General features: G+C 38.4%; 2 protein-coding genes across 2 annotated transcripts; one reads left to right on the top strand and one right to left on the bottom strand.

Annotated features, from left to right (window-relative positions):
• The first annotated feature begins 357 nt into the window (after nucleotides 1-357).
• LOC116261539 (disease resistance protein At4g27190-like) lies at nucleotides 358-3,227 on the top strand. The gene has a single exon (XM_031640357.2). The coding sequence runs from the start codon at nucleotides 614-616 to the stop codon at nucleotides 3,029-3,031; it is 2,418 nt and encodes an 805-aa protein (XP_031496217.1). The 5' UTR covers nucleotides 358-613; the 3' UTR covers nucleotides 3,032-3,227.
• Nucleotides 3,228-8,280: 5,053 nt separating this feature from the next.
• On the bottom strand, nucleotides 8,281-11,529 carry LOC116261547 (alcohol dehydrogenase 3). The gene is made up of 10 exons (XM_031640370.2): nucleotides 11,346-11,529; nucleotides 10,869-11,005; nucleotides 10,653-10,699; nucleotides 9,836-10,161; nucleotides 9,641-9,723; nucleotides 9,482-9,557; nucleotides 9,335-9,396; nucleotides 9,109-9,204; nucleotides 8,757-8,918; nucleotides 8,281-8,641 (listed from the first exon to the last, which is right to left on the bottom strand). The coding sequence occupies exons 1-10, from the start codon at nucleotides 11,377-11,379 to the stop codon at nucleotides 8,525-8,527; spliced, it is 1,140 nt and encodes a 379-aa protein (XP_031496230.1). The 5' UTR covers nucleotides 11,380-11,529; the 3' UTR covers nucleotides 8,281-8,524.
• Nucleotides 11,530-11,735: the final 206 nt, after the last annotated feature.

Below are 11,735 nucleotides of genomic sequence, written 5' to 3'. Positions count from 1 at the left end.
TTGTATGAAAAATATTTCTTTCTTTTGTTTCAGCTCCACCGATATATCAATTAGAACTATGAGGCAAATTTACAAGATGGTTTTTGTGAGAGTGGCTTGCATGTTCGGTGGCTAATTTATTGGTTGTGCTGAAAAGGGTACTTTTGTCATTCAACATTGAATATTTTGGTTATTCTACGAAAAAGAAAACCTTTCTTTTTTCTGCTTTTGCCTTGAACCCACAATGAAGCTTACAGAAAAAGGTGCAATGTAAACCTGTTTTTGGTATTATATCTAAACATGGAGGCCTGAATGAAACTACGAGACCAAAAAGGGCAAAAAAGAAAGCAAAAATAAGAGAGCTGGTGCGGGATGACTGCAGTGTCCCGCGAAATTGCCTTTTGTTCTTTTGTTCTTTGTTCTGTTCATCTTCCTCCGACGCCACTGTTGACTGCCCATGCCTTGAACCATGAAGAGGTTGGTCTTGCCTCTGAAGATTGATGCGATTTGTCCGGAAGAAAGGTGAAGGATGAATAGGCCATATTTCTTTCGATGACAAAGTCTTCAGAAGGAGGGCTTCCCCATTTTTCGTCTTGACATAAACTGAACAAATCGAGCAGCAGAAACTACGTTGATGGACGTGATCGACGACAAACTCAGAAGGATTTATGATGGCGAGGCGTCAAATCGAGAAGATTATTTAGCCACAGAGATTCCTGCCATACCATTGGATGGCCAAGAAGGGGCACCTGCGATGATACAGAGGGTCCTGAGCTATTTACAAGATGGAACTATTACCATGATTGGCATCTATGGAATGGGAGGAGTGGGCAAGACCACCCTCGTGAAGCATGTCTTCAACCAAGTTGGTGGGTTCGATTACATGTGGTTCATCACTGTTTCCAAAGAGCCCAACTATCAAAGGATTCAGTCCAGCATTGCTAGAGATTTGGGTATCTCTGAATATGAATGCTATGGAACAGAGGAAAGGGCAGACCAAGTGTTCCAAAGATTAAAGGAGAGGAAGTACCTATTAATCCTAGACGATGTTTGGGCTGGTTTTGAACTGCATGAGTTGGGAATTCCAAATCCCTCTAGAGATAATTTATCCAAAGTTGTGATGGCAAGCAGATTTCTCCATGTGTGCGATACCATGGAGGCGGACATAAGTCTAAAGGTTGAAGTTATGTTCGAGGACGACGCCTGGAAGTTATTTGTTGAGGAGGCAGGAAGTGTGGTGCTGCAGCCAAGCATAGAAGAAACTGCAAGAGAGGTCTTGAGAGAGTGTGGGGGCCTACCACTGGCCATCAGAACAGTTGGAAAAGCCATGAGAGACAAGGGCGACGTTGGTCTGTGGCGGAGCGCCTTGAGAACACTGCAGGAATCTTCTGGCGAGATTGCTGGTATGAAATCCGAAGTTTTGGAGAGCTTAAAACTTAGTTTTGATCACTTGGACGATGCTACCAAAAATTGTTTCTTGTATTTATCTTTGTTTCCTGAGAACGAGATCATTTTTACATACTTCTTGAGCGTGAATTGGTATCTGGAAGGTCTGATAGCCGATGTAGGTGATTTCAATGAAGTTGAGAACAAGGGTGTTGCTGTCATGAGCAATCTTAAAGATGCATGCTTGTTGGAAAGTGGTAATTATGCTCGAAATGTTAGGATGCATTGTGTCGTCAGAGACATGGCTTTGTGGATTGCATCATCAAGAGATGAGCCTATGTTTTTGACGAGAACAGGTCCTGGAGTACATGAGCCGCCAGAAGAAGAAGAATGGGAGAAAGCCAAGAGAATATCACTCATGAGAACTTCTATAGACAGGCTCCCAGAAAAGCCAATTTGTCCCCATCTGCTAATTTTGATGCTAGAAGGAAATCAGAGGCTTACACGGATCCCAAGTGATTTCTTTCAATCCATGGATGCATTGCAGATACTTAATCTCAATAGGACAGGAATTGCTTCATTGCCATCTTCCGTGTCTTCGTTGAAAAATCTTCGTGCACTCTATTTCTACGCTTGCAAAATGTTGGAGGATGTAGAGGTGGTTGGACATCTTTACAATCTTCAAGTGCTGGATCTGTATTTGACTGCTGTTAAAGAGCTACCTGAAAGTTTTTTGAATTTGCAGAACCTGAAGATACTAAGGTTGGGATTCACACTCAATCTCAAGAAAATTCCACCTAACCTGTTTGCTTGTTTGCCAAACTTAGAGGTACTGAACATGTATAGAAGCTATGGATACTGGCAAACAAGATCCGATGGTAAAAGGACAGACGAGTTTCTGTATAGGCTAAACTTGCTGGACTTGGCGAACTTAGCACATCTCGATGCTCTAGACATCACCATCGATAACAGCGGCGAAAGCCTTGAATGGCTTCTAAACAGTAGTTTGGTAGATCGTCTTGAAGGATTCGCCATAGAGAGTTGTGCAAACTTCAAGGGAATCAGTTTATTTCAGGCATGCAAGTTAACAAGGTTGCGTGCACTTTCAATGCTCTCATGCCCAGAATTAGAGGAAATTTTAAATGGAATCGATGCTAAGGAGGTCATATTTCCAGACCTGCGCTTGCTTCAGCTGGAGGCGCTACCAAAACTAGAGCGCATTTGCATAGGAACTGAAGGCCGTATAAACTTCCAAAAACTAGAAAAGTTGACAGTTAAAGGTTGCAATAGGTTGAAAAGCTTATTTTCTTGTGCATCACTGAAACAGTTGCAGAATCTAAACTACGTTGAGGTATCTGACTGTAGTGAAATGAAGGTCATAATTGAAGGCCATGTTAGGGAGGAGGCAGTTCTCCCTAAATTAACAGGCTTCAGTCTGTGTAACTTGCCAAAATTGTCCATCATATATGATGGTACCTCAGCATTGCATTCTCTGGAATTCGTTGATGTAAGCAAATGTCCAATGCTAGAGAAGCTCCCTTTGGATCCCAAGCAATCTAGGAGATTGAAAAGTATAAGGGGAGAGAAGGACTGGTTGGATAGACTGAAGTGGGAAGACCCAAGTGTCATGGCTGCCTTCCAATCCTCCTTTGATTATGATGATTGAAGAAATCGAGTGATAAACGAGGCAGACAATGATGATTCTGTATTCTGTCACCTGCTGCATTTCGTTAGTATCCTGCTAGGGTCCATGCATCTTCTCTACGTGTGTAATTCTATTAATGTGTATGCTTGTAACAAAAAAGTTCATAATGTTAATCTGAGTGGTCGTGAATGAAATTTAGTGCTTTGTATTACCTTAATATGCTTTTGATTAAACATGACTGCAGATTTCAGATGGTATATTTCTCTTTTTTTTTTCAATATCTGGCATGCTTGATTTCGAATTTTTAGCGGCAGAGTAGGTGCAAGATACTGCAAACAGTTGCATTCTTTGTCAGATATATGAGCTGAAGTTATTGTGTCAGTGGCTTCAGGCCTCTTTTCTGGGTGGTGGTGGGTTTTTTTTCCAGGCAGTGTGTTGTAAACTTCCTGTCACCCGGAAAGACTTCGGACTACAGCATCTTTGTGTTTCTGTAAGTCGATTAAGTTGTTACGAAGAGCAGCTGAGAACAAACATGACTTTGAAAAATGTGTGGACTGAGCTCAGGTTCTTGGCCACTGAGTAGTTCTTTGCTGATCGAACTACTCAGTACTTAACCATCGTACAGGATGGTGCAAATAGAACATAGCTATAGTGAATTTCTTCACTACTCGGGTGTCATGATATATGGTTAAACCTCTTGCCCTGTTGGCTATTTGATAGTAAAACATGTATCCTCTATTTTCATGAAATCATAGCCTAAATAAATTATAGTCTCTTGCTGTTTCTTCCTATCACCATTCTCCTGAAGCTTTAGGAGCAAGGATTAAAACCCAACCTTTTCCGTTCTATTCCCTATGTTGGTGTCTGAAACAACATTTTACTAAAGATCATTCTAAATGTTAAATTTGAAATTTTAATCTGATTCTAATCTGACCTTTGTACTCGCGAACGAATCTGAATCGAACTACTAAATACACAAACAAATCCGAACTGCACTATTATATAATTGAAAGCCCACTTTCAGCATGTATGGATATTGGATGCAGGACATTTGTTTTGAAATAAATTTGAATTTGAATGCAACTCTGGTCAGATATTTATTTAAAGCTGAACCCAGTTCTGATCAGATGTCAATTTTTATATCTGAATCCCATCTTATTTCTTGAGCAGATGTCAATTTTTTTTTTCATATCCTATCTTTTCTATGCAATTCAGTCAAATATTTAATAGAAATAAGATCTAAATCCAATCGATTGGCATCCTTACTTCCCAATAGAAAAATAAGAAGGTATCTCGTGCCCCCTGAATAGCAAGTATGAACGCTATTGATAATCATCATTATAAATAATGCTCTAATTTTAAGGAGTCAATTTTTTCTAATTAAATAGAAATAAAGTTGGATAGCCATCAAAAACGAAGTCTTTGATGCTCCCATAATATGGTTTCTCATAAGAGATTTTGAAAAATAAAATTTTAGTGGCTAATAGTTTAAAAAATTTTACCCCGGCCCCCGTAAAAATTTTGAATAAAAATAATAATCCCCTGAGAAAAATGTAATATGCCTTTTGGTCATACCTTATTAGCTCGATTGATTACTTTCAAATATGACCGACATTCTTTGAAGAAACTGAGGCCATGAACAAAAGCTTTATGCTTGAGAATGTTACGAGAACAGGTGAATTCGAGCTTCTTCGGTGAGAAAGGGAACATTGTTCATCCGGGGCTTAATAATCAAATACTTATGCAACTGCCAAATATTTTTTAAATATGTTTTCTGAATGTGCTTTTTTCAATATGTAGGTTGCTTTTACTACTCCTTGGATATATATATATACATATAAAAGGAAATTGATAAAAGCAGATCACTTGGGTAAGAAACAAAAATCAGATATATTGATATTAATTACTAAAAATAAATTTTTTTTGAAAACTAACTTTATAGATATGATCTTAAGAGTGATTTGATTAGGAACAAACATTAATTTAGTTGTTTTCTTTTAATAGTAAAAAAATGAGCGGCTCTAATAACATTAAAATTTTGGTAGTATAAATATCAAATTTTTTTTTACCAAACTTGAACTAAAGCATGATTTATATTAAATTAGTATTTATGAACACATTAGAAGGTTCATATATTTAGTTTGAAACCATTTTTACCATGAACTTATGAGACCTGGTTTTTATGCCTTATATAGGGGGGGTGTATATATATATGTGTGTGTGTGACAGAAAAGCCACCTTTGAAACTATTGCCAAAAGATCGTCCAAAAGTTATCCAGGTTGCTTTGTTTTATATTATTTGGACCTTTAGAAATTGCGTACTATTTTCTAAAGGGGCCCACATAGTCAGCCATTATTGCCTTTCCCCAGTACAGACACACAATTTCCACCATGATCAAACATAATGCATTTGTGACAATGACTTCTTTGGAGATGCATTTTTACTAGTCAATTAAGCTGAAATTATTAACAATTAAAAGAATTGGCCTTGGTTTTGAATTCACAAAGTCGGATCATATGGAGAAACCCAGATATACTGTTAATAAAATATAGATTCAGAATGATGTTTCATGATTGAATCCAAATTCAGTGTTGAGAGATATTATTAAGAGGTCAAAGCCTTTTCTTTTTCCTTTCCTCTTACTCGTGGAAAAAAAAAACAACAGTTTATCAAACTCATGACCGAACTTTCAAAAACCCACCAGTTTGTCAATTAAGCGATGCCTCTCAGGACCATTGTGTTCGACTCGAATCGATAAAGATTGAACCCAATTTACGGATGTTATGTTAATCAGATCTGGATTCTGTTGCTACAAATAAGTACAAATTCCAATTACATGGAGCCAAGTTAAATTGCGTTCAAGTGTGGTGTGGATCTGACCAAAGTTAAGGTATTTACTAGTTGGCAAGTGGTGGGTTTTTGCTTTCTATGGTTGGCAGATTCCTCCTCAGCTGTCACATTGGAACCAAATTGATGACATCTTGATTTAATTTGGCGGCTGATTGAAGAGTGCATGGACGTCCTTTATTAACTTTTTTTAGAAACTTTAATTTCTTTTTCTTTTTTTTACTAAAGCGAGTTAGTGAACATGACTCTCGCAGAGTTACCCAACCATCTAATCAAAGCTATTCATACATAAAAAAAAAAAAAGTGAGAACTAATATTAAATAACTAAAATGTTGATCACCTCATGATAGAAGGGTCTTGATTAAATAGTTGAGTGACTCTAAAAATTGAGAGTCACCATTTTATATATATATATATATATATATATATATATATATATATTGCATATGGCAAACATGATTAAAACATACTGCCCTATATAATACATTAGAAAGATTTTTCTATCCAAACCCAAACAAAGAAATCCAAAGATATACAATTATTTTTTTAACAAATTTTATAGAATATAAGTTTTATTGATTTTATATATTTCACTACTCAGTGTTTCCTTGTGCATATGTTTTTTTTCAAAATTAACTAAATGGATGCATTATTCATGTCCGAAAAATGAAAGAATTAAGGAAACCACATAGATGCATAGACGGGGCGTTTTCATCTAAAAAAAAAAAAAATTCAGACCAACTTTGATGTTTCTTAAACCCGTACTGCAGGTTTCAACCGGCTGACGTCTCTTGATAATCTTGAACAAATTGACACCAACACTGATTGTTTTTTCTTTCTAAAGCTCCTTAATGCTGGCTTCAAAGTTCAAAATGCTCACGTATCTATTATTTTGACAAGTTGCCCAAACTAAATTAGTGAACGGCTCTCTCTCTTCCTACGTATAGAATATATGCCTCTCCATATGTAGTACTTGTGCATGCCTATCAGTCTCTTAAGCCATTCCTCATAAATGTAATCATATAAATAGGTAAAAGGTATATAAAAATGAACAAAAACCAATCTTGAAAATTTGATGCTTAAATTGAGTTCAAGCCGAAAAGCTAGGGTTGTTCGTTTGAAAACCAATCTTTTCTCTCTTTCTTCTCTCCTTTTGTTTTTTTCCCAATCATCTTAATTATCATCTTAATTTTTATAAATGATAATAAAAGAAAGGAAAAGAACTTGACAACTGAAGTCCATTTTAAAATTTAGTTATACTGGCTTGAGAGAGAGAGAGAGAGAGAGAGAGAGAGAATTTAGTTGGAGTACGTGGTGAAGTGGCGACAAAGACGGGAAGAAAGTTAGGAAGAAAGACGACAAATGGTGGGCATGTTTCTACAGTAGTTGAACAGCATCAAAATACAGCGGGAAGCCTCTGGACTTAATTATTGAAAATTTATCTCCTTGTGGGATCACCAGCCTCACCATCAGTCGTCCATTTATTGATTTGCTTCAGTTTGGCCCAATCTGCAGCTGTCAGACTCTTTTAGTCACTTAGACTTAGTATAGTTGGTCAAATTGATAAAACAATGAAAGTTCTATGAGCTTTTTTCTAATTTAATTCTCATGAGCATTATTCTCCTGTCATGAGTTGAGTGTTATTCTCCTGTCATGAGTTCGACTCTGATGAACGTTGTTCTCATGAAGAACTGTTAAAGCAGCCTGAACCCTGGAATAAGGGGAAAGAGAAAGAGAAGCTTCGGCTTCTTCAAGGTATCTCTTACTTAATGAGGTGTCTCCTTAGTTAAATGTATCTAAGTTGATGTATAATGGATTCATGGGTTCTGGCTTATTTGAACAAAAAGAATCAAAAGATCAATCCCAGCTACTACCTGTTTGCTACCTGCTCTTTCACTTTCTTCTGTCATGTCTTTGCTACTGGCCAGCCTTCACCTGCTCCCCTGAAGTCCATTTCATGTCTGATTAGCCTAAAGATCACTTCAACACGAGGTTCAAGTTGCCTCACCTCAAGTCAATCTCATTTGGATTTCTCGAGTGAGCCCACTTTGGACAGATGCAAAGATTTTATGATCACATGAACAAATCCAGCTCGAGTGATTTCTTGTTTCGCTCAATTGCCTTAAAAGACCATCACTGTCGGTAATCAGATACATGGTAAGCAGTTCGGAAGTTTCTTCACCACTGTACATTTATTTATACTTGAAAATGAATCGAGTGACAAGGAATTGGTCGCAGGAGGACGAAATAATTTAAGCACTCATTTTTTTGTGTTCTTTAAATTTATCTCCGTAGCTTCTGTTCAGCAGATTTTATATTCTATGGACATAAATAAGAAAGGGAAGAGTTTCTTTGCTTAAATCTTGAGGAATAGGAAAGAGACTTTGTACTGTGTTCCTTTTAAAAGTTTCAGAAAACAAAGTAGATAAACAAAGATTAATAAGTGCGTCGTATGAAGGGAACTTCCAAGTATACAACCAGAATCCATACAGCATAGAAGAGACGGCGACTATGACACAAAACAACCAAAATAACTCGAAAATTTGGACCCCCTGCAAAAGAAAAGATCGCTTGACTCTTCCGAGAAGCTGCAACGAAGCAACACAACAGCATCTCCTACTTTATTATCTGTAAATTTTGCAGCACCAGTTCCTCATCCTTCATCCCTAATCCTCCATGCTGATGATGCAGCGAATGCCTTGGCCGCTGAGCATCAAATCAAAAGCCTTGTTGATGTCCTTGAATGAAACGCGGTGAGTGCAGAATTTGTCCAACTCGAGCTCCTGCAATCATGATTTGAATGTAGAAATGAGTTCTGGTTCGCATCTCCCTGTGAAGATAATGAGCAAATGGCAACTACCCTTCTGAATTTGTCTTCAGAAGGGAGGGAGAGATTACCTTCTTCATGTATAATTCCACAACCCCGGGGATGTCGCTGCGAGGCTTGTAGTTTCCGTAGAATGTTCCTTTCAGAGTTTTCTCGTTCAAGAAGTTCATGGGGTGTGTCTTGAACACTGCATCTTTGTGAGGGACACCAACCAGGACAGCCACGCCCCATCCCTGCAACACAGCGGTATTTAGAAGAAGATTAATTCCTTATAGATTTATGGGTTTTTTGGGGACCGAAAGTAATTGCAGAATATGCATTCACAAGCATATAAATGCAAAGCTTTTGTCCTTTTAAGGAGAGATCAGGAAAATGTGGATGGTCAATGCAGATCAAGCAATAGTAGTCAGTGAAATCACTTACATCATGGACACATTCAAAAGCTGAGATCATCGCATCAATGTGTCCTGTACACTCGACACTCCTGTCGACACCTCCATTTGTCAACTCAGCAATCACCTGAAAGCATCCGTAAATTCTTAATCAAAATTTACTGTCTAATCTGAAGCTAAGAAACGCATCCTTAATTTGTTAAAACAAAGGATGCATGCCATAGGGAAGCAAAGACTTGGCATATCTGGAATCTAACCTGTTGAATAGGTCTGTCATAGTCCTTGGGGTTCAAAAACTCTGTGCAACCAAATTTCTTTGCTGAAATCAAAGAAAAAGAAAGGGTCAGTGATATACACCTTGAAATCACCACAAAACGATCTATTACATTGCTATCATAGTTTACCTTCTTCGAACCTGTTGGGGTTCAGATCAATCCCAATAATCCTTGACGCACCTGAAACTCTTGCACCTTCACAAGCCTAATAGAATGCATCATAAAGATATTGATAAGAAAACGCATACTCATAATAAAACATTAATCAGAAAGGGAAAGAAAACTTACAGCAAGGCCTACAGCACCCAATCCGAAAACAGCTACCGATTGACCTCTTTTTGGTTTAGCAACATTCACAGTAGCACCAAATCCTGAAAACAAGTTTTAAACAAATATGATCAATACTACTGCAGAAAACCAGCATGCCTTGAGCAAGATCAAGAAAGAATTTAGAAGATGGGAGGGGTGAGATGGTCTTGTTACCTGTTGAAATTCCACAGCTAAGGACGCAAATCTTGTCAAGAGGTGCCTCTGGGTTAACTTTTGCAAGACAACCCACATGCACAACTGTGTACTCACTGAAGGTGGAGGTACCCACAAAGTGGTAGATGGGTTGCCCCTTAATGGAGAACCTTGATTTCCCATCAGCAAGCATCACTCCCCTGTCTGTGTTGATCCTAAGGAGATCACACATGTTACTCTCTTCTGATTTGCAGTGAGCACATTCCCCACATTCACCGGTGAAGACAGGGAGAACATGATCACCAGGCTTAAGCTCTGTCACACCTTCACCAACACTCTCGACAATCCTGGTAAATTCAGGTCATGCTTTAAGGGCAACACACACAATGGAGAAAAAGAAGAAGTGGAAGACCATAAAAGAAGAGAAGATGACATGGCAAATCCGAAACCAGAACAAGCGACTTTGTGGAGATTAGGCATATCAAGAAACATCAGAAAGTAAGATCTTTAAGGGAGTTTCTTTTTTATTTTTTATGAGAAGGGCCATCTTTGCAAATGAAACAACTGCAGAGACTGCGAATGGACGATCATTTGGATTTAATTAAAGAACGTTACTGCCTTTCCCTTGATCTTGGATAATGGATGTATTAATCAAGAAAGTGAGCACCAGCAATGCAGGGAAGAAGAAAAACATCATGGACATTTGAAAGATCAAGTTAGAAAAATCGCAGTAACCTTATAAAAATAAGAAACACCATGCAGTCATGCACACAGAGACACACCTGGAGTCAACAAAATAAAAATATAAAACTATTAAAGAATAAGGGAAAAAACTCACCCTCCGGCCTCGTGTCCAAGGATCCTAGGGAACAAAGGCTTCTGGGTCTGCATCGCAGAAATTCAGAAAAGGAAAGAAGAGATCAGTCAAAGGAACCGCCAGTGAAGCATACTGTCGTTCTTGTTTCTTTCCGATTCTAACCGTACAACTTCTATAGAAGGTACAGATTTAGACATGGAAGAAGAAAGTATCAGTGGAGAAGGTGTTAAAAACTACCTTGCAGTCCCAGAAGAAAACGTCAGTGTGACATAGAGAGGTGAAGAGGATCTTCACTCTGACTTCCATGGCCTGAGGCGGAGCAACCTCCACCTCTTCCATCACCAACGGCTTGCCTGACTCCCATGCAACAGCAGCTAACACCAACACAAGCAGAAAGGCATGTCAGATGAAAGTGTCCCAACAAAAGACAGGAAGAACTACCATCTAAACAAAGGTTCTCCCCTCATTCTGATCTCGATCACCTCCATTAAAATCTAATCTAAAAGAACCCCAAAACCTTGCAGCAAACTTCGCCGCATACCCACGAGAAGGAAATCTTCAAACGTCAAGATAGACCAAGATTTACAACATTTTCTTCATTCTAAAACCGCACAAAAGAAACTAGAAAACTAATAATAATCGAACACCTATCAGACCAAAACTTGAAAGCCCACCAAGAAATCAACGAGATTTTTTTAAGCACACAATGCACACCTTTGCATCGGATCACCTGACCAGCAGTAGACATTTCGCTTCAACACCCAATAAAGAGAGAAAATCTAGAGAGACGAACAAGGTAAAGATCTGTATTTCCTGAACAATCCGAATCGCTTCGATGTCCAAAGTGTAGGAGCTCAAAGTTATTTATAACCTTAGCACAGGGGCTTAAACGGAGAGAAAGAAAAAGGGGGAGACTAACGGCGGTTGTTTTTCGGGGAGGAAGCACGCGTCAATACCGCTTTCCGTGTCTGCCTGCGGCTTCCTTTTCATTGGTTTTCACAGGGAGTTTTGTTTTCGCTTTTTCACCCAAAGATCCAACGGCGCCTCAGATTAGACAGCATACCGCTCCCGGTTTTGCTTTGCTGGTGATTGAATTTCCTTACT

The sequence above is a fragment of the Nymphaea colorata genome, chromosome 1 (genome assembly GCF_008831285.2).
Source record: "Nymphaea colorata isolate Beijing-Zhang1983 chromosome 1, ASM883128v2, whole genome shotgun sequence".
In the NCBI taxonomy this organism is placed as follows: domain Eukaryota; kingdom Viridiplantae; phylum Streptophyta; class Magnoliopsida; order Nymphaeales; family Nymphaeaceae; genus Nymphaea; species Nymphaea colorata.
The sequence above is the reverse complement of the archived record's forward strand: the minus strand, read 5'-3'. Positions and strand labels throughout refer to the sequence as shown.